A 23,950-nucleotide genomic window follows, 5' to 3' on the forward strand; every position below is an offset into this window, starting at 1 on the left:
GTACCTTTATTTTCCCCTTCATTTTAGAGATGAGGAAAAGTAACTTGCCCATGGTCACACTCTATCAACCACTGTGGTGGAGCTGGGAGTTAAATCCCAATATATTTGACACCTGAGTCCAAGTTCTTAATTAAGCTATATATCTCCATACTCTATATACTGGTATACATCACTAGGACATAAGTATGACCCCTGAATCATCTTCCACTTCTCTGATGTTTTCCTTGAGAATTTTTCAGAATTTCCTTGAGTCATTCTCTTGAGAATTACTAGGTTCCTCCTTCCCTATGTTTTGTCTTCCTCTATAATACAACACTGTCCTCTACTATCATTGCTTTTGCAGGCATGCATGCATCTCCTTCCTATATACTTTAGTATTAAAATCACGTTGTTGGTTTATCTACCAAAGATATTCTTCTAAGATATATCCTACTCCATTCCTTATCAGAAGTTCAGTTTTGACCATTATATGTCCCAGTTCAGAAAAAAGAAATCATGCCTAATATCATCTATGTAGTAAATGTTTGCTGTCCACATCTTTCTTTTTCTCCTCAAAAGCAGCACAAAGGCAGGGGTGGCCCAGTGGCATAGCAGTGAAGTTCATGTGCTCTGCTTTGGTGGCCCAGGGTTCATGGGTTTGGATCCCAGGCACAGACCTATGCACTGCTTATCAAGTCATGCTGTGGCACGGATTCCACACATAAAATAGAGGAAGATGGGCGCAGATGTTAGCTCAGGGCCAGTCTTCCTCAGCAAAAAGAGGAGGATTGATGGCAGATGTTAGCTCAGGGCTTATCTTCCCCCCCAAAAAAAGTAGCACAAAGGCAGAACAGAGTCAGGGGTATGGCATCATCAGGTGCTCAGTCATGGGTCTATACCCATTTCCAAGGAGTCACGACTACCAGAAAGTATCTCCTCTTAGAGATAGGATTCTTTTCCCTTACTGTGTTTTCTTTAACTTTCTTCATATCTAACTTCACCTTCCTGAGGTAAAGACTCATGGATGTTTTATACCTACAATGGTCTAACTAATTATCTAATGAATTAATCTACTTCTGAATACAAATTGATCATTATTTGATAAATAGATAAATGTATGTTTTTAAAAATGAAATATACACACACAAACTATGAGAAGGTTATAAAAATTTCCATACAGAAATTTGACATTTCTTTTTTCTAAAAATAATTGAAAATGCAATCATAAGAAAGAAACGATTAAGATGCAATTTATTTCCTATTATTTCAAGAAAAATACGTGGGCTTGGGAAAAGAGAAAGCAAAGGTGAACACTGAGCAGCCATTCAGGGACTGAGACTGGCAGAGCTGACAGCACCACCATGATTCACGAGGGGTCATGATATGTTTTTTTGCATGGTAAATATGTGACCAAACTGCTAAGTATCAAGTTTTAGAGTTATCTTTTACACACACACAAACCCAAACACACATCCCTAAAAAGCTTTGCCAACTCAAATAATTCATACCAAATCAAGCAGCACAATGAAAAATGAAACACCCTGCTAACATATAAGCCCAGAAGGCTTTTCCTATAAGTCAAGAAGTGAGTTACCAATGCAAAGAGTCTTTCTACAATGAATAAATTATCCTTACTGGATTTCAGTCCAGTGAGAGTTCTCTGAGAACGCTAGGAAATTAGCTAGCAAATACTGCTTTTAGAAAAAACGAAATTACTGAAGTTTTCCCAGAGAAAAACTTTCTTTTCCCAAAAAGAAAAATATTCACAAGGTAGGAACTTACCACAATAGACAATAGTAAAAGTAGGGAGTAGGGTCAGCAACCAGGGCAGAGAGAAGAGAAAACAGAAAGCATTTAATTAGGGAAATTTCAAAACAAATAAGCAGCAAATGGTAGCAAACACATTTTTAAAATGCAAGCATCCATTCAAGTTTTACAAGGGAAAAGCAAAAAAAACAAACGTGCAACAATTTTAGAAACTACACAGCTAAAGGTCCAGTGAAAGGCAGTGACAAGAATATAAACAAGAAAATAAAGTCTGTGTGACTTTTACCATGCAATAAACATGATGACAGAATGCTATTAATGTCATAACCAGTGAAAATTATACCTTTCAGGGGTCGATTTAGCATCAAGCAGACTAGTGATAAACTGCTCAGAGGTTTCAATCTATCTTCTTGTTCGCCTCCTTTTCAGCTAATTCCATTTCATGTTAGGAAATTCATGAGGACCCTTATCCCTCATAGATAACCTTGGCAAGTCCCTTTACATGTGCCTTAGCTGAGCCCCCGAGAGGAGGGATTCCACCGCAGGTATCGAGAAGAGCACACACATTCACTCTGCAGGATTAAGGCAGATGTAAGAGGACTGGCTTCATCTGAAGAAAAGCAAAAGGTGGGAACTAATCCAGAAATGGAAGAAAGCACACCAGTAACATTTATTGCTCAGGTTTCTTATTTGGGTCTGAAAACAAGGACTGCAATGGAAAACCAAACAGAGAAAGTCTAAGCTGTTTAATCAACATAAATCTGACTAAAAAGTGAGAGGCAAAGCAGACAATTTACAAATACACCTAGCTTTAGGTAAACCTGATTTATTAATACTTTGCTTTACCTCACCAAAATAGATTAGGGCAGATTTTATAGAATTCTTTACTTTACAGAAAGATTTAAAAGAATGGCAATCAATTCTTCCTGGCATTTTTCAGGTAAGAGCTGATTTAGATGTGACAATCATGAGCCGAACTACTCCAGAAGAGGAGGCATGTGTAGTCTTCACTAAACACTGACTATCAAACACTCTCAGATATGAGGTCAAAGCAAATTTCAACTTCTCTCAATCTCTTTACCCCTCCCTCCAACAAAATTTCAATGAAACAAGCGGATTTCTTTCCTCAGCAGTGCTTACACTCAAGCTGAAGTGACTCAAGATCACGCTAACATGTGATTTCATCAACTCTGAGATGCAGGGTTCTTTCCCTACATTTTAATATCTCAGCAGTCGGCATTCATCTTTCAACTGATGGGATGTTGTGGTTTAATACACAGGGGTTTTTTCCCTTTCTTAAAGGCATAAAATAATGGTGTCTTACAATTGATGGCGTCCATCAGATGAAATATAGTATTTTCTATTTACACCTCTGAGCAATAACACATAAATCGACCTCTGTAAAATGAGGTGAAACAATATGGTTAAAAAAGAAATCTGTGCGTAAATGTTGATGAAAGAAAATGCTTCAAAAGAAAAAAACAAACTAAAGTGATGACAAAGTGGCTCATTTACCAAAGAATCTCATTAGTGTAACATATGGATTTCCATGCACTGCCTACAACCTCTTAATAATAAATTTCTTCAAATAACTTACAGTATTTTAACAAAATTTCTTTGGTTAATGAATTCAGTTGATAGCAGACAGCAACAGAATGCCCACAGCTAGCAGATGTGGGCAAAGCATTGGCATAAGAAATCTGATTAAATCAATCTATTAGTGTCTTTAACTAACTAAAACATTACCTACCTCCCAGCCAGTACTCTGTATAATAAAAAGTAAAAAAGGGCAAGTCATAAAAAAAAACTGTTTAAAAAGAACAAAAAAAGGCCAAAGGAAGTTCAGTAGTGTAAGGCAGTGTATACCACAAATTCTTCTCCACGAATAGAAGACACCAGGATGTCTTAAAGACTATATTCTTTTACTTAAGACCTGTGATCATTTCATAAATTGCTTGTTCAAAACATAGCAGTTAAAATTTCACCTTTTAAAAACTTTAATAAGTGAAAGTACAGATTTTGGGGAGAGAGAGTCAGCTGCCTGTTCCATCTGCGTGTCTAAATTAGATCTCCAGCTAAAGTGAGCTGCACTTCACCAAACTATCCAGGGTAAACTGGAACAGAAAGTGCAATTTGGCTCAAATGCCTTTGATATAAACGGTTGAAATTTTCTTGGAAACTACTAGCCTCTAAATGTTCCAGACCTGACATGTATATTTTACAATTTACAGCTCTGGAAAATGAGATGAGGTTCCTTCGACAGTATATGTACAACTGATTATAAAAAACCCCACTCATTAAGATCATCGATCCTAATAAATCTTTTACAACTTCAATATTTTAGTAGACAACAATAAAATTATGGCTTAACAGTATAGCAGCCCTCTTGTAAGAATGTTGAAGTTTTTCAGATTCTATCAATTCATCTAGAACAGCTTAGTAAATGGCAAGAAAGAAGAGGTCCAGCCAACAGACAATAAAGTAGGAACAGTACTGAAGACAAAAGTGGACAACCAATACACCACCTCCTTCTCAGAGGATAGCGAGAGCAGATAACAGCACGGGCAGCCCCGAGAGAAGTGGAGAGGAGGAGGCTCCACAGGATATTTCAGAGTATTTCAATGGAGCCAAGGATTTAGTTTCAGGGAAATCAACTGTTGGTAGTTTACTTCATTTTTAAACCAAGTTTATTTTGATGTTAATTTTGGTGATAATATGTGGATTCCATGACTACGAACAAGCACTGAAATTATACTATCATAATTGAATAAATATAAGACAACCATTTTATTCATTATTGTCACTAAATGTTAATTTCATATTAGAAATATATCAAAGGATGGTTGAATGAAAACATCTATGAAAAACAACCGAAGTTTAGTTGAAATCATTAAAAATATTAGGAGTCTACTAAACTTTCAGATCATTTAATAAAAATTAACTTAAATAAAAAAACTTTTTTGGCAGCAAAGGAATAGAAATCAATTTAAAAATCAGATTCATAAGTGTAACCCACATTTTGAAACAGAAAATAACCCACAATTTAAAAAAATCTAGCAAATAGTAATAATTCAAAAAAAGTAAAAAAAAAAGAAAAGCTATGTGGAAAGTTTATTATGATCATAATCTACTTTAGGTAAATTCATTGTTACTGAATCTTGCTTTGGCCATGAACTACCATTTTGACACTATTCATTTGTCACCTGATTAAAATGGTCATTTCACAGGATCTAGTTTGACATCAATACAAAGCAAGAATAATGCTTTTAGACAGTTTTCTCTGTGTATACTGAAGCTAGAAATTGCAATCCTTACCTGATGAACAATTTTGCTGAATGCTTCTTGAAGTTTACCATGAATCGTGGATAGTTTCTTTGCATCCCGATTAGCTTCATGAATAGGAATAAGTACTTTGTAAACCTCGTTAACTGCTTCATACATGCCAGCCTATAAGAATAATGTTATAAGATACTGCTTTCTTTTACATCAATAAGAAAGTAAATATTTACAATTTATGAATTCACAATATTCTTACTAAGACAATATCAATGAAGCTTTTCCAATAGGACATAAAAACAAACACTACTAATTTTTAACTTTATTAAGGCTTAATAAAAGAATTTTGCACAATATATTGTCTTCTCTAGATGGATGGATGGATGGATACGTATGTATGTATGTATGTGTGTGCACTTAACATGATTTCCAGTGCCAATTTAATATTTTGGAAAAGTAAATAACTTTAGTTTCGCAGGAGCACACAGGTTATCTGGTATCTGGGTATCTGTGACTAATAATTGGATTTCTTTTATTTCTCTGCTCAGAATTAGTTTCTGCAACAATTTATTTGCATATATAAGTACACATAGATACACACATTTACTTTAGTGAAGTAATACTGTGTAGATAGAAGTAGAATGTCCAATTCAAATTGTATAGAAATACAAATATGCATATTTGTACTGCTGCTCCATTCTTTTGTCCTTAATAATGGATTGGTGGCTGCAGTCAGGAAGGAGAGCCAGCTAATGAGTTTCCATTGCCTCACAAATTAGCAAACATATTTTCCCAAGGAAACAAACATACGGTTGTTTTATTTTCTAGTCAGTTCACAGGAGTACATATAAACAATCATGTAGCTATAATAGTGAAATACATTTAGTGTAACTAAAATGTCCCAGTAATTATTTTAATTAAGATTAAAGAGATTAATTGAAAAAGAATGAAATTCATAATTATGCTATTACAAAAGAACTTCTGTAATACAGGCCATTGTACCCCAATCTAAATATGATACTGTGAATTAAATATATACACAAACACACAGAGTGCATATTTATTAAAATATTCCCCATTAAGAGCAGAAACCCTTTTTCCTCTGCTGGTTCAGATCAATGAAATTGAAATTCAAGGAGCAGGGATCCAGAGGAGGAATCAGGACAGCCAAGGTTCTCAAAGACAAGAAATTTTAAAGTGGACCAACACTTATTCTTAGAGTCTCAGAATCATTATATTTAAATGAGCTGGTTCTAAGTGCCAATAATGATGAAGAGGATGACAATGGCAAACACACTAATACTTACTTGGAGCCAGCCATTACATATATTAATCCTGACAACATTCCTACTATTGTTAGATGCATTTAATGGATAAGAAAAAGGAGGCACTGACAGATTGAGTGATTTGTGCCTGAAGTGATTTAACTACTAAGGTAGCAGAGCCAGGATTTGAATTCCGGCTTTATGCCTTCTAAATCTATGCCCTTAACCAATATATTGCAGGGGAAGATTAAGGCCAGTAGAAGAAAGGACCGCTTTCAACAACAGTGTGATGTGAAAGGAGGGCAGCAGGGTGTGTTACCTCAAGCTTTCTTCTTACCCCAACATGAACGGCACTGTCTCCTAAACCTTTGGTGCTAGGACACTAAACACTCCCCAGAAAAGTTACGGAAAGCAGGTGAGCCTATCACCATGGATCAAGAAAGTAAGCAGGGAATTGTCTAGCTATCTTTCCCTTCTCCAATAAACATGCCCTCACGGATCCACATGACTGCTCAAATCTTCACACACAGATGGGGAGGGACAGGACTGGAGTTGCAGCATGGGAGGGTAGGCCAGGCAAGGGATCTAGGATGTAGTTCATAAAGCTCCCGATAAGGAAGCTCCAGGCCACGAACACCTACCCAACAGGGCTCACTGTGCAACCAATGGGATGAACGGTCAGGACGTTCCTGAGGGCCAGGGCAATGCTCAGCACACTCAAAAGAAGATTCTCCTTTCATCCAACAGACAAGCTGTCTATCTAGAGCCATGTTAATCTATCCAAACAGGAACTTAAATCATTCAGAGGCTTTTTCTTTTGTTCTGTTTTTTAACTTTAAGGTTTCAGAAAATGTTATTGGTAAAAGTTTTGTATACCAAAAATAATCTGCTGTAGATTGTTAGTTCATAAACAAGCAAATGAAAAACAATGGAGAAAGTGATAGATTATTAAGATAAAAAAGACTAAGCAATAATGATTCTAGGAAGAAAATCTGCTCCTAGATAGTTCCTAAGGTAGTTCGGGAAAACTATCGTAAAGGAAAAGAAGAGGGACAGACAGAGAGAACACATACACACGCCACTAATAGTCCAGAGGATTGTAACTGTGAAAAGAGAATGAACATTTTCATCTACCATAGAGAAAGAGGCAGCCGCTTGTTCCAGTAATCCCACAAGTCCTGACTCAGTAAAGTACTTTCCAGAGCAGATACCTTCTTCATCTGGAGATACCACATCATCTGAGACTGCAGATTCTTCTAAAACATTAGATGAAATATTCTAGGGGGAAAAAATTGAAAAGGTTTGTGAAGTGGAATTAATTTCTTATCATGAAAGATGTAGTTGAAGATGACATAGAACTATCGGCTTAGGTTAAAAAAAGGGAGGAGTAGTCAATGCAAAGATAAAAGACAAATCTCCAAAAACTTTCTGTATTTTGGAGATGACAACAAAAAGGTAACACTACTGTTAAATACTTTTTCCATTAATAAAAAGTTGTGAGAAAAAAACTAAGAAAAATCATGGGCTAAGGAAAATAGTCATATGTCATAGGACATCTAAGGAGACTTAATCTTTATTTTTAATTTAATTGATCTTATCAAAACTCCCTATGAGAAAAATTAAGGTACAAAAATGGTCTCTTGGCTTGCCTAATATGTGAGTTAATGAAAAAACTCAGGTATAATAAAAGCCCTCTTACCCAATGAGATTGGGATCAGCCATCATTTCTAAAAAAGAAATGATAGACACATACCTTAAATATTTTATTTTAACCCAAACATTTACAGTAGATATACACTCATTTGTCAATTTTTTGAAGTAGGTCTAAGGCGTTTTCTTTGTGTATGGGTCTCCAGATCAGAGTTCATGTAATTCCCTGACTGAATACTCATAATGCACCTTCATTTAAGAATCCCAATTTTGGTTTCTTTAAAGCCCACGTAAAAACTTGAACTTAAAAGACTATCAAATTATCCCTGATTCTGGGAGCTTCAGCCCCAAGCTTTTGTATTTGATCCAAAATTAATTCAACAGCAATCATTTGGGAGCCTTTTATCAAGTCTGCAAAACATTTGACTTGGTTTTCAGAGAAACAATAACTCACTTTCTTTTTACATTCAGATTTCATCAGAGGATATAATATCTAATTAAATTTTGTAATTTCCAAAACCTGGCATTAACAGGTTTTGAAGAAAAGCAAAGCATAACTGACCTTTGGTAAGTAAAGAATTCAACCAGCAGCTCAGAAGTGTGTAACCCTCCTGGAGAGTAAACTATCATCTCTGAGTTACAACATTAGCTTATTTTATACAGGAAATACAGAATGTTGGATTATTTGGTGTGTTAAGTAAAAGCCGAGTAAGAGTTTCTACTGAATTCTGATTCTCAGTATTTTGCGTGTATTTCATAGATTCCATAAAGTCCATAGCAGTATAGGCAAAGAGAATAAATATACATAGCACTGATAATTCAGAGGTAAGAAAATGTGGAAAGACAGTTAGCAAGAAGTACTCTTTAAAAACGTATCAATGCCAGTGACAGCGAAATGTCAATTTATCTCGTGAGGCTTCGCCTGCAGTCTATGCTTTCCTTGCAAGATAAAAGAACCGAAACACCAGTCAGAAAAGTTAAAACCAGAAAAGCACATTCCTTGATTTAATGTAAATCTGGCAGATTCCTACCTGAAATGTTACACATCCTACAGGAAGATATTTCCGGTCCTCTAGCATGCTCAAATATTCAGCAACAAGTGCTGCTGAGTGGACCAGGCACTGCGCAGCCTCAGCATGATTGCTGCGTTCTGAATGTTTGCCAGCCATGTTCTGCAACCAGGTCAACCGCAGATCTGGAGAGGTCTGGTAGCCCTTGGCAATTCTAATTAGAACAGAAATTCTTCTCAATTAGCATTTGCTTCCCAAGCTGGAAGGGAGTTTAGACTGCTTGTTCAGTATTTACCTAGAAAGGTTTCTGTTATTGAACACAACCTATTAAGACAAGTTTTTGAGTGTAATGACAACATCTTTGAGTATATTTAGAGAAATAACTGTAGACTCATGGAATGGACAATATCAGTTTTTTGTAGGGGGGATTAAAAAAAGACACGCCATATTAAAATCTAGCCACTAAGAAAATAATCAGTAAGAGAAAAACTATGGGAATTTATGTGTTCAATATGGGATTATACACAAGTTTTATGTTCAAGGAAAAAAAGATTATAAAAGATAGTTTGATAGCATCATCTTTATTTTAAAGAAAATATTTATTTTGTTTGTGCCTTTAAAAAACTCCAAACTGTGAAAAGAGAGGGCAAAGAAAAAGTCTCAAGTTTTACTTACATCTTTCAAGATACAATAGGAATCACACATTTCTCAAAATGTGCCCCTAGAAATATTATCCTGTAGGCATTACTATATTTAAAATTAGAAAAATTAATGTTATAGGAAAACATTAATATACTGTATTTTCTTCCAAAGGACTGATTTTTACGATTAAAATATGAGTTTTGGGCCTTCCTAGGAAGTCTAGGGCCCAGGACACCATGTTAAATATGCGTTATGATTGTTTTTTAAAATCCCCTTTGTTTCTGATAATCAATATACTGAACAATGATGCATAGTTCTTAAAAGAAGAAGTGACACAAGGGATCTGAAAAAGCAGCCTGGAAAAAGTATATTTTGACTTTTCAACATACCATTAGAAAATGACAGTTCTTGTAAGTTTATTTTTTATCCAATGCTTTCTGTGTGTCGTATTAATTGAAGCCCACTATACAAGGTATAAGTGAATCAAACAAATGCTACCTGTACATTAGATCAATCAACATTTCAGGATCCTCCTGGTGTTCCTTCATTTTAACAGTATCAGAAAGGATCATATGGAGATTGAAAACCAAATCTTGGACCTGCAGCAGAGAATCATATGAAAAACATTCTTCAATTGTCATTCATTCACAATCACTAAATTAGACGGGAAGATATATTTCAGATATCTGATGATATTGATATAGTTCTGAGGAGTGGTGGTATGCTGGGATATGGTGGTTGGACGAAGGGTAGGAAAGTATATACAAATTTCTCAGCAGACTGTTTTTTTCAGTTCCCTCACCTGGAAACAAGTAGAACTGTAAGTAGAAATAATATATAGGAACATAGAGGATACAAGGAAAAAACACAAAAGGAAATTCTCTCCTATGTTTCCCATTTTTCCAAAAAGGATTTGTAGAAACTTTAGTTTTTAAGGCAAATTCTTGTTTCATTAATAAGTGGGAATAACGTTTCATCATAAAGCTTTTTTCTGTCTACTGCCTAAATCTACTGTTCTATTTTTTACAAATTCACAGAACTAAACACCAAAGATGTTAAACATTACAAGAAGGAAGGGTTGCTTATTGAAACAAAAAGAGTCAGCCCTAGCTACAGCATATGATATGCAGATTGAAAGAAAAATACAGGTTTCTCCAGTAAAACCAAAGTTTGATTTAACAGTTTGGAAAGTCCCTATTCATAATCTGATTTCAGTCAATGATCTAGAAAAGTAGTATTTCTGACCTGATCAGGAAACGTCGTTTCCCTCAATTCCAGATCTTCTTCAGCATATGTCAATATAGTCTTCAGAGAACGTCTTAAGAATTCTTCATTAAAATTCTGAGATGTGCCCACCAACGAAGACAGTGACATTGTTACCTGCATTTTAACCCTGGCGAAGTTCTGTACCAGAGAAATTGTCACGTCAGCATTTAATATAAGAAAGCTAAAAGAAAAGAGTCTACCTTTTTTACTTCCTAAATGAAACAGATAATTAGTGAAAACATACCATTATAAGCAAAATATTTTTTAAAAAGTAATGAAATATGCACATTGAATTCTCATTTTAAAAAGGACATAAAACTTAGAATTTTGCTGTGAATAAAACATTACAACACAAGGCAAAAACAAAAAGCCAGGGGCTGGCCTAGTGGCATAGCGGTTAAGTTCATGCACTCTGCTCTGGTGGCCCAGGGTTCCCCAGTTCAGATCCTGGGCACAGACCTACACAACACTCATCAAGCTATGCTGTGGTGGTGGCCCACATACAAAATAGAGGAAGACTGGCACAGATGTTAGCTCAGGGCCAATTTTTCTCACCAAAATAAACAAACAAACAAACAAATAAATAAATGTGAATCTTAAAAAAAGCCATGTAGAGCTATGTGTTAAATTAGAAGATGTGCCCAGGACTTTCTGTTTCTCTGTTATGAGGTATGTTATTAATAACAAGACTATCTTTTCAGATAAGCCTACAGAGCCTGCCCAACATCACAAAATTCTTAAGTGGTAGATGTAGTCTTTACACTCTAGCCATTTCACCAAGTCTACAACTATGATAAAAGCAATTTAATACACATCTTGCATAAAGTGACCTGAGGTAGAATCTCTGGAGTAATGTCCGTAAGAGTTAACATTTTTCCTTTTTCAGTGTAAATTCACTTCTGGTCTACCACCCCACTATGAAATTTCTCTTACGAGGTTATCAGTGATAACCTAGTGACTGCCAAATCCAAGATACTTTTTTGTCAGTATTCTACTATACATCTCTGTATATTTAAACATAATGATTACTTTTTCACTTATTTTTTATTTTTTGGTGAGGAAGATTGGTCCTGAGCTAACATCTGTACCAATCTTCCTCTATTTTGCATGTGGGGTGCCACCACAGCATGGCTTGATGAGTGGTGTGTAGGTCCACACCCAGGATCCAAACCCGCAAACCCCGGGATGCTGTAGCAGAGCCGCCAACTTAACCAGAGCTCCACCAGGGCAGCCCCATCTAATTTTCCTTGAAAATTTCCTGCTGCATCTTCAGTAGTACAACTTTATCCTGACTTTCCTATTCTTTAACCATCCCTCTCCTATCTCCTTTACTCCTCAGCTGCCCTTCTTAAATACCAGTGTTTCCAAAGATTCTGTCAAGAACCCTTTTCATTTGTCATACTTCACACAGCCTCATCCACTTCTCTGCCTTCAACTAGTACAGATACATGCCTACATTCAGCTCCTACTTCTCTCTAGAGCTCTAGGATATTATATTTTATTAGATGGCTCCATCTGGATGTCTCAGTGAGTAACCTCAATTTTAACATTTCTAAAATACCTTCTTTTCCTATTGATTAAATAAATGGTACTACTGTTCTTGTAGTCACTCAGGCAAAAAATCTAGGAGTCATCCTATAGTCATTCTCCCTTGTTGTTATTCACACCATAAATCCAATCCACACTATCCCCTAATCTGTTCCAACCTGTTCTTTCTCCACTCCCAATGCCATGGCTTTAATTCCCACCTTTACCACTTCTTACTGGGATTACTGTAAGAACTTTTCAATACATCTTTCTGCCTCTTCTCTTATCCCACAAGTCTATCCTCCTCATAGCATCAGGGAAATTTTCGTAAAATGCAAATATGAACAGCTCACTCCTCTCCTTAAAATACTCCAATGGCTGCCTGTAGCTTTGAGAAGAAAAGTGAATTATCTGACTCAGTAAATGTATCAAACTACAGGGTGGGGACTGAGAGTACAGTGATAAACAGAGCAAGTATCTGCCCTGTGATAGCTTAGTCCAGGCCTTTTCAATTACAACTTTCTCTCTTACTCTCTCTCCCAGCCAAAACCATCAAGAAGTCCTAAAAAGTATCTTTCTCTGTTTGCCTGTTTCTGACTCTCGTCTGGATGCCTTGCTAATTATGTATGTGTGATTTTCTTGACTTACAAAGCTCTATCCACCTACTTATCCATCTGACTGGGCAATTCTTCATCCTTAGTTCAAGCACCTCCTCTTTCTGAAAACCCACCCCTGCGCTTACACAGTGCCCTGTCCTTACCTCTCATTATATTAAGAATGATAAATACTTATTCAGTATTTGCTCAGTGCCAGTTACTGTTATAACTGTTTTACTTAATATCAATTTATATAATCCTCACAAAACTACCTGAAGTGGGCACTTATTACTATATTAGATGAACATTACCTATTCATCTCCTTCCCCACCAGATGCTAAGGTACTTGAAAATAAGGACTATCCTTTTATCTATGTTTGCCCAATGCCTACTTCAGTACCTAGAACATAGTTCAATACTTTGTTCTAGTATCTGTTGAATAAAGTATACAAATCACTGCCAGTTTTAAATTACCTATTCTTTATTATAAGTACTACCTGACACTAAGATGATAAATTACCTATTTCATAAAGCTTTCCTAAAATAAAAAAAATGTATCAAGAAAACTCCATGTGTGATCAAATTTTAGAGACTTTATCTCAAAAATAAACAAGATCAATAAAACAACTGGATTCCTCTGCTCTGAATTAAGAAAGAGGACTTGGCTTCCAGTAGAAATAGCATAGTGTGAGATAGTAATTTCCCACTTCTCCCGGATTTCATACAAAAATAAAAGATGAATAGGAAAAAATCCATAAACTCCATTTTCAGCAAAACGAGGAGATGGATGTAATCCATATATTAGAAAAATGCAAAAGAGTTGACAAGTTAAGATAGGGAGCAGTTTTGATAGAAGGCAAGGAGTAGAAAGGAAACAGTGAGAAATCTTAGCACACAGATTTCAGAAATAACGGGAAAAAACATCTCTTTTAAATAAGAGACTCACTTTGAAGTGATAAAACTATTTGTCTTGAAAACAAAACGAGCTAATAATCTGGGAGGACTGGATAGAAATGGACTGACCAGAAGCTTCAGGAAGTTAGGCAAGCTATGTGTATAACAGCAAAATCCCATGAGAAACACATTCTGAATGTGTTCTGAAGGAACTTCCTACAAATACCTGGGCCAAGATGATCCAACTCCTTCTATGCTGAGTAATAAAAATGTAAAGATCAGTGAAACTCACAAGATAAAGAACATGGAATAGAAAAATATTGCCATGAAACAGATGAAAATTCTAATGAAATATTTTGCCTTAAATTATAAAAAGAATGTATGAAGCCATTAACTTTAGGAAGGAAAACAAGGCAGAAATAAAAGAACTCAAAGAAAGATAGCAAGAATTGGAAAGTGACAACATAAAATAGGAGCTTACATGTGAGCTGACACTACTTGAAAAAGAAACAGAAAAAAATGAAGATGAAATTGGTAAAAGTAAGAGATCTCATGGAGAGCAAATAAGGGATACCTGGGACAGAAATGAGAAAAGCAACTAAAATGGGAATTTGAAAAATGTTAAAAAGGAAAAGAGGACATGATAAAAAGTGAAGCAAAACAGATCCAACATATGTATAATTGGTACTCACAGAAAAACCCCAGACCCTGGTGCAAAACAAATATTTAATTTTATGCTCAAAAAACTTTCTGAAATAAATGAATTGCAAGTAGACAGCATGTGCCTGAGGGAATTAAAAATAAGTCAATACTAAGACACATTCTCGAAAAGACATTGAATTTTAAATAGAAAGAAAGAATCCCTTGAGCAGTTGGGAGGAAAAAAGTTCTATTATAAGGAAGAAAATATCCAGCTATCTTCAGATATTTCTAAAATAACATTTAATGCCAGAGGAAAATGGTACTCAGATCTTTCTTTTCTATTAAGTGCTCTTTATTTCGTAAGTTTTGCTGATCTTTCTCACTCTTTTTATTATTCAAAGTTAACCATCCTTGCTGTCTTACGAGTACACACAACTTTGAAAAATCAAGAACTTGGGAAACATTACGCCCAAGAACTTTCTTGAATAAACAACTACAAGACAATATTTAGCCAAATAAGAAATGATTAAAGAAAAAAAGAAAAAATGGTGGTGAGCACTATTTCTTTTTACAACTAAGACTGATATGTTAAAACTAAGAAAAAACTGGAGAGGTATATTCAACAACACAAATGTAAACAGTAATATAAATACTTTATTGAAATACTGAAATAGGAAGAAGAATGAGAAAGGGATTGTAGTGAAAGAAGAAATACAACAATTTTACCTCTGTTCATAAAAGAGAGCTAACAGATACTGTCCCAATCAGTGTTTCTCAACATTTTTTTCATAATTGCACCCCTTAAGGAACCTTTTAAAATATTTTTTTCTAATCACTTCCCTCCATGAAATTTTAAGACCACAGATGTACTATACATCTATTTATGTACTGTATGTATATCTGAATTTATATATAAAAAGACTATAAAGCTTACTCTTTTTATCCAATGCAAGGTTATAAATAACCAAATAAAACTTCTAAGTTAAAAATTTGAAGGCTATTTACATTTAACTTAATTTTAGAACTGGATTTACTGAGAAGCTTTTAATGTAATATTTTTCCTTAAACTGTGACATATCAAATTATGTACGTAAATTAGTAATTAATGTAAATACAAAACAACAGTAGCAATGTAAACAAATTTTTTAAATCATTCAAAATTGCTACTTGTCCAGCAAAAGTAAACTACTGAAAAAATTAACTTCTTTTTTTTCCTTTTTCTTTTTATTTGTTTTTTAAATTAACTTCTTAAAAATTATAGGTTAAATCAATGAACTTAACTTTTAACTTTTGCTTGATAAAAGAAAATAAATTTTAACTTAACCAGCTGCTAGACATTCATTCAGATATTGTTGACATTTTTTCTTTTCAGCACTTGACAGAATATTGGGTTGAAATTATAAATTAAGAAAAAAAAATTTCAAAGCCCAAGTCACACACAAAAGCATCAAACATTAACAACATCCACCAGGCAGCCAATGAAAGCCAAGAGGCGCGTGTAAATGACCTGAGTCCCCATCCCAGCCATCTATTCTCCACAGGGACGTACAAATGACCTGAGTTCCCATCACAGCCATCTATTCTCCACAGTTCTGTAGCATCAATTTTGCATACATTTTGTTCTTTGTTTATATTCCATGAATTTAATGCCCATGCTGCACATGTAATACCAAATAAAACCCGATGAGAGAAATAAATACAAAAGAATGAGATGCTGACAGTTAGAGTTGAACTTTGGAGGGTTACAAACTAATGTGATAGCTAAGATTTTTTTTCATCTCCCAAGAACCAATTTTCACTCACTTGGTGGCAATATTGCCCCCATTGAGAATACATGATCTAAAGAAATAAGAGGACTGAAAGCATTATGTAATTATAAAATTAGAGCAATATGAACTTTTCTAAATACGATAAACACTATATCCAAAAAATAAGGTGAACTGACCACATAGTACAAGATGAAAACAATCAACAAAATTTTTTAAAAAGGACAAAAGGGGGGAGGCATAGCAAAATAATACAACAGAATTTCAGACATATCTGATATAACAAGTATGAAAAGGTTTAATTCAACTTAGAGATTGATTATAAAGCAAACTCAACTCTCTTCTGTCTATGAGAGGCACACCTAAAGCAAAGTGATTCAAGAAAGGGGAAATAAAAGGAGAGGCAAAGGTAACTGAGGCAAGTCCAAGTTAGAAAGAAAGCAGAGGTACCTAACACCACACAAGGTGGAATCCAGGCCAAAACAAGAAAAGTTTTAAATGGAACCAATTCAGGTCTTTTTCAGTCATGAGAGAATAACTCATAAGAAGATATAACAGTTATGAATATCAATATACCAAATAGTTATGAGTATCAATTCATCAAAAAGAGCTAAAGGAAAAACAGACAACGTATAGGCTTTAAATCACCTCCTTCAGTCCACCAAGTGGACCAAAAATAAACAGGAATCCAAAAAAACCAGAATAATGTAATCAATAACATATATTTGTTTGTTTAACTCAATACTTTGAAAATAAAGAATACACCTTCTTTTTAAATGTGTGTGGAACATTCACAAAAATGTTATGTTTGGACACAAAAACACACACATCCACAGAACAAAAAAGGAGACACAGTATATACACTGTATGATCACACTGCAATAAACCTAAAAATTAACATCAAAGCCCTAAAAAGGACTATCAACTCTTCGGATTAAAAAGAAAATATAAACTGAAATTACAAAATATCTACAAAACAAGAATATTAAAAATACAACATATCAGAACCAATGAGATACCAAAAGCAGTGCTCAAAGGAAAGTTCTAGGCTTTAAATACTTAAATGAGTAAAAATAAATGAATTACACATTTGACCCAAAAAGTTAGGAAAAACACATGTGAATATTATTATCAAATAAATAAATGAAAACATGGAATTCTTCAAAGACTGACATATAATCACAAAATATCAACCCAAGATATTTAAACTCTTAATTTCACTTAATTTTACTTTCATTTTACTTAATGGTAATAATTAAAATTTACAATAGCTCAATGTTTATTTATATTCTAACTCTGTACTACTAAATGTTATTTTTAGTACAGCAAGCAGAAAGATTTGGATTTTTATAAAATATCCATAGAACGAGAAACACCAAGAAAGTTTAAGATTAGACTCAAAACATACAAGAAAATTCCATGCTTGCCCCAAAACCAATTCGCGACCTATCTGTAGAAGTTACATTTCATTATGAATCCAGAGAGATAACACTCACGTTCCCAATCTCAAAGTTCTGTCTCATAAGGAGGTAGAGGGAGGCGCTAGCATGTGACCGTATTGTATTGATGCTACTGCTACAGTGTCGGAGGAGCCGGAGGCACAAATCAGCACACTGCTCTGTCTCTTCTTCAAACAAGAGTTCAGGGAACTGTGAGAAAACAACACCACACTGAATTGAGGCAGTAAAAGCTCAAGGGATAAGTTAATATAGCCTGAACTAGAGATTTGTTAGTATAGACCAGGAATTAAAAGAATGGTTAATGATGTGGACCACAGAGCCAGACAGACTAGGTTTGAATACTGCTTATGCCACTGGCTAGTGTGTGACGTTGGATAAGTTATCTCATCCATAAAATGGGTCTAATAATATTATCTACCTGGGAATGTACGACAATCTTAGATCAGATAATTTGCATAAAGCAGTATAGTAACCAACATGTAATAATTCTGTAATATGTTTTTATTATTGCAAAATAGTACATATGTTATTTTCACTGGTTAAGTGTCATCAACAGCTCTGCATTCCATTTTGTAAGATGACTAAGATGTAATTGCTACTTCTATGATTTAAGAATATACATATTTCCAGGGAAAAGTGAACGCAGGAAATAAATATCTGAAGTAGCTGAACAAAAACTATGTTCTCTTCCATTCCCCATAGGATAAAGTAATTTCAACAGACTGAACTACTTATACATTGAATTCTTGATAAATCAAGTTAATCAACAAGATGAAGAGAAAACAAGAGAAGCCTCATCTTTAAAATTAGCTATTAATTTCAGGCCCTCCTCCACATCAGAACTACTATTTTTTAAGCCAGAAACTGGTTAAAGATGATCCAAATAAGAAAGAACTTCCAGAAGGTAAACAGTAGAAGAGAGGCAAAAAAAAAAATCAAGGGCCTTAGGTTGTTATTAAAATTTTAACTATAGATATATTAACAATGAATGTGTCAAATGATCTTAGGCGATGTTAATAAAGAAAGCAAAGTCTGACCACACTGCAGGTACAAAAGAACCTACCTTTGAAACGAGGGCTCTCTGGGTAGCAAAACAGTGCTGTAGATAAACTGCACTTTGGTTACAGGCCATGCTGTGCAGGAGCACTTTCAGCACCCCACCGAGGATGCTCTCTTTGGATTCTGTCACAGAAACAGTCTGCAATTTAAAAATGGGTAAATAAAACAGAGATGGACCTGCAATTTGCTTAGGGCGACAGAATTTTTTAAAATAAATCTATCTTTTAAAAATAGGAAAATCACAATATAAGATCTAGGAAGACTTCAAAGAAAAGGAGCTGAGCTGTATTCAGATAAGAGAAGAACAGGGAAAAAAGAATGGATAGGATTTAAATGAGAAAAAAGAGGAGCAAAGACAAAACTTTTAGGAACTACCGATATTTACATGTTAATTATATGGCTCAATAAATACTTTTTCCCCAACCCCAGTTTACCAAATGCATATTTAAATTCCTCTTCTTTGTGTTCTTACCTGGACAACAATTTCTAATGTATCCAAAATGATTAGGTTGGCTTCAGTAGCCAGATTTCCATCAATCAGTGCTTCATGTTCAATCTCTGCTCTTGACCTAATGCAAAATATTATATTATATTTATCTTTTAGAAAAGCCAATAGATCCATAATTCAAAAAAGACTTAAAGATGCATAGAAATAAAAACACTTGGAACCATTTTTCAATATTTGCCTAAATTTAAAATTAAAAGAGAATAATATTTTACATGTTGAAAAATGTTTTCTTATATCCTACGTTTTGTTGACCATGCCATACACATTTTCTCACTCCATCACAGTACCACAATGCCACTAAAAGCATAAATGTTTAGCTTTCAGAGATGCAGCAATCATAGGAACACACTGTTTTATTCTGAACAGCACAGACACTAGGTGGTGCTATGGGAATTCATATTTAGGGCTGGTTCATGTAAAGCAACATTCAAAACGCTTAGTATTCATCTTACCATTTCAAAGATTTTCAATATACTTATTTAGGATAAAAGTACTAATTTTTTCCTGAAGTTTCATCTAATTTATCAAAATTTTTGCATCAAAAACGATTTAACTCTTCAATCAAACTCTGGATGGCATCACTCATTAGAAACAAAACAAGTTGATGCAACAAAGTGGTTTACTTGAATCCTAGTATTTATAAAAGTAATATTTAGTGAAAATAAAAAATTTAGGAATAACTACCTATGATTTATGGGTAAAAGTGACATTTGTTTAGTAGCAATACATATATAGAAACTATATAGTACAACTAAACAGACAATACATAAACCAAAGGAAAAGTACAAGGACATTAAATGCTAATTTTTTAGGGGAACTCTCATACACTTCTGGTGGGAGTGCAACTTGTACAGCCAGTATGGAAAACGGTATGGAGATTCCTCAAAAAATTAAGAATAGATCTACCATTTGACCCAGCTATTCCACTGCTGGGTATTTATCCAACAAATATGAAAACACAAATGTGTAAAAATATATGCACTCCTATGTTCACTGCAACATTATCTACAATAGCCAAGACTTGGAAGCAACCTAGGTGCCCATCAAGGTATGAATGGATAAAGAAGATGTGGTATATATACACAATGGAATACTACTCAGCCATAAAAAAAAAAAAAAACATGAAATCTTGCCATTTGCAACAACATGGATGAACCTTGACAGTATTATGCTAAACGAAATAAGCCCGGGAGAGAAAGTCAAATACCAAATGATCTCACTCATAAATAGAAGATAAAAACTGCAAACACACACAGAGACAGAGATTGGATTGGCGGTTACCAGAAGGAAAGGGGGGAGTGAGGAGGGTGAAAGGGGTGATCCACTCATGTGTATGGTGATGGATGTAACTAGTCTTTGGGTGCTGAACATGAGCAATCTACACAGAAACTGAAATATAATGATGTACACCTGAAATTTATATAATGTTATAAACCAATGTTACCTCAAAAAAACTTTAATTAATTAATTACAAAAGAGATTGGTAAACAGAAAAAAATAAATAAATGCTAACTTTTTTCAGTTCTTACATGTCCAAATATCTGAATATTTATTACTACCAATAAAGAGAACAGTTTAAGAATTCACATTTTATAAATTAAATTTAAGGAGAAAATATAAGAGTTAGAATTAAATCAGAAAAGAAAATACATGATGTTCAAACTTACTATTCCAGCAAGATTTTGTGAAGAAACGTGATAACAAAAACATGTTTTAAGCAAAAAGAATCAGGAAAACACCCACATACAGAAAAGGCTTCCTTAAAACATCACAAGATAAGCAGAGAGAACACATTCTACAAATGCAGAAATAAAGCAATATACTACTAGGAGACCACCTGGCTGCTTCGTGATTTCTAAAAGACAAAACATAGAAAAATAATCAAAGAAATCGACTTGCACAAAGAGGAGAGCAAAGCAGACACTCAAAGCTGAAGAATTTTAATAGATTTATATAATATTCAGTATCTGCTATGTTCTGAATATTGTGTCCCCCCAAATTCCTATGTTGAAAATCTAATGCCCAAGGTAATGGTATGAAAAGCTGACCTTTGGAGGGGATTAGGTCGTCAGGGCGAAGGCCTTGTGAATGGGAGAGGTGCTTCTATAAAAAAGGCACCAGGGAGTTCGCTTGCCCTTCCCATCATGAGGAGACAGTGAGAAGTCTGTAACCCAGAAGAGGGCCTTCACCAGCCACGAAATCTGCTGGCGACATGATCTTGCACTTCCCAGCCTCCAGAACCGTGAGAAATAAATTTCTCTTGTTTGTAAGCAACCCAATGAGTGGTATTTTTGTTGTAGTAGCCTGAAGAGACTAAGACAGTTTCTGATAATTCCAAACTCTCATCTGTATGGTACAGAGTCTGGTGTTTCTTTGCTAGCACACACAGCACCTTGTTTCATGTGTTTTCTGATTTTACTGGCTGTGAGCTAATATTTCTGACGTTTATTTGTAAGAATCCTCTAAAGCCTGGACTGAAGGCAGTTCTCAGACAGGGTGAGAGATCATCCTAGTTTGCTTAAGAACAGGACTGAAGGGGTTCCCTGGGATGGGGGACATTCAGGGCTAAAATTGGCAGTACTAGGCAAACCTGAAGGAGTTGGTCACCATACTCTGAAAGTTTTTTGGGCCAATCAATCTACTTGAGGGCTAACTTACAATTGTAAATTCTTAAGAGAAAAAATTTAGCCCCTTGACTGGATGCCAAGTTTCAAGCCAAGCAATTTTACCTGAGGTCACTTGGGCAGTACGGAGGATTTACTTCTAGCTCCCCTTACGTGGTAGGAGTAGTCCATTAGGACTCCCAGACTCATGTAAGAGCACTTTTAGTTGTTTTCAGTAGTAGGGTGAGTGAGTGTACCCAGTTTGCCTTTGTGCTAGAAAGAGAAGATGTGTAGCGTTTTGTCTTTCTTAATCATATTTTAAGCTCCAAGGCAAAGATTAGTTTTCCAATTCTTTGTAATCCTTGAAATATTTGGTTCAGCGTGACACCCAAAATATGTTCAAAAAATAGTTGCAGAATGCATTTTCCAAGGGAGTTTGTTGGGGAAAATGGGATAACAGTTAAAACATGTAACATTTTACTTTATTATACCACATGAAAAATTCTTCTCCAAAGTCTTTTTTAATCTAAAATTTAAAAAGTAAATATAACTACTTTATCTTCAAACATGTGAATACCTAATATACATAAAATAACATTAAAATTATCATTTTCTTTCTGCATTTGAGATCCAGCAAGCCCATAAGTAACATAAAACAGAAAGTTATATTACTTGTCAAGCTTCTCAGTGTTTTGACGCCAATGGGTCATATCCTTCCTCCACCTCAGATTTTCTTGACTTCCAAAGGCACTTCCAGATGGGCTTCTCTCTGTCAAGTAAATTTGAAAACCATTTAAAAAATATTATTTTGGTTGGCCCACATACATGTATATTTGCAAACATATAAGAAATATTGCACAATGTTATTAACTTTATACATAGGCATTTTATCCTCAGTATAATGGGTAAAAACTTAGAGTGGTGCTTTTTATTAAAATTTTTCACAACATGTACAGAATAAATATATTTCCTATATGTAATATATATATATTAAAAAAACACCCTTTTGATAGGTGACATCAGTAACATGGTGGAGTGAGCTGTTCCCTTTGTCTCTCCCGCTTTGAGCTACAACTAAATGGACATTAATGGATCAGCGGAGGATGCCCACACAGCACATCAGGATGCCTGAGAGACCCGTGCTGCTATACATCTGAAGGTGGATGGATGACACCCAGGATGGAGGTGGAGATAGGTGAGCACTCTCCAGCCCCCAGGCAGCCCTGTAGACAGGTGCAACTGCTCTCCCAGGTAAAATGCTCATAGGACTGCTGTGGCCCCAAGGGTGGAATTGTGGACACAGGTGATGTCAGCCCTGAGCCATGACATGGTCGCTTCCCTGACTGGTGGGAGAGTCCAGGGGGCCGCACAGTCCACAAGGAGCAGCTCAGGCTTGGACCCAGTTGGAGGGCCCTGCCCAGCAAGCACAAAGGCTGCCATGACCTAGGAGCAGACAGTGGCGGAAGTGCAAGCCTGGACAAACAAGCCCCCAGCTGCCTGGAATGCCCATGGTACTGCTGCAGTCCCAGAGTGGGAAGTGTGACTCGGCGGGACTGTGAGAGCAAGAGGCAGCAGCCCTGAGTCCCCACATGATCACTCTCTGGTCCAGTGGGAAAGCCCACAGTTGCACTGTGTTCCCAGGGAGTGGCTCAGGCTTGGACCCTGTTGGCGGGGGGGACCCGGCCACCAAGCACAACAGGTGGTGCAACCTAGGAGCAGAACAAGGCATATGTGCAGTCCAGAGAATGAGCTCCCAGCTGTTGCAAATGTCCACAGTACCACTGTGGCCTTGAAGGGGGAAGTAAGACTCAGTGGGACTGTGGGAGCAGGTGGCAGCAGCCCTGAACACCTGCATGATCACTCTCTGCTCCAGTGGGAAAGCTCACAGTCGCACGTGGTCCCAGGGAGTGGCTCTGGCTTGGACCCAGTGGGGGGCCCCAGGAGCAAGCACAACAGCTGGTGTGACTGAGGAGCAGACCTAGGAGCAGATGGTGGTGTAGCTGTGGCCAGTTGCTGCAACCACCCACAGTAACTCTGCGG

General features: G+C 35.7%; 1 protein-coding gene across 8 annotated transcripts in view; it reads right to left on the bottom strand.

Moving 5' to 3' along the window:
* The window catches only part of DOCK7 (dedicator of cytokinesis 7), a 204,520-nt gene that overhangs the window by 22,438 nt on the left and 158,132 nt on the right, over positions 1-23,950 (bottom strand). For 4 of the 8 annotated variants that reach the window (XM_046645657.1, XM_046645655.1, XM_046645653.1 and 1 more), the window contains 10 exons: positions 22,583-22,679; positions 19,272-19,368; positions 18,804-18,938; positions 17,777-17,929; positions 10,835-10,993; positions 10,088-10,188; positions 8,969-9,161; positions 7,422-7,565; positions 5,062-5,193; positions 3,497-3,511 (listed from right to left, as the gene is read on the bottom strand). In XM_046645657.1, coding sequence (XP_046501613.1) covers positions 3,497-3,511; positions 5,062-5,193; positions 7,422-7,565; positions 8,969-9,161; positions 10,088-10,188; positions 10,835-10,993; positions 17,777-17,929; positions 18,804-18,938; positions 19,272-19,368; positions 22,583-22,679 — 1,226 coding nt within the window. The remainder of the gene's footprint in view (positions 1-3,496; positions 3,512-5,061; positions 5,194-7,421; positions 7,566-8,968; positions 9,162-10,087; positions 10,189-10,834; positions 10,994-17,776; positions 17,930-18,803; positions 18,939-19,271; positions 19,369-22,582; positions 22,680-23,950) is intronic. The other 4 variants (XM_046645659.1, XM_046645656.1, XM_046645654.1 and 1 more) reach the window with 1 other exon arrangement.

The sequence above is a fragment of the Equus quagga genome, chromosome 18 (genome assembly GCF_021613505.1).
Source record: "Equus quagga isolate Etosha38 chromosome 18, UCLA_HA_Equagga_1.0, whole genome shotgun sequence".
Classification (NCBI taxonomy): domain Eukaryota; kingdom Metazoa; phylum Chordata; class Mammalia; order Perissodactyla; family Equidae; genus Equus; species Equus quagga.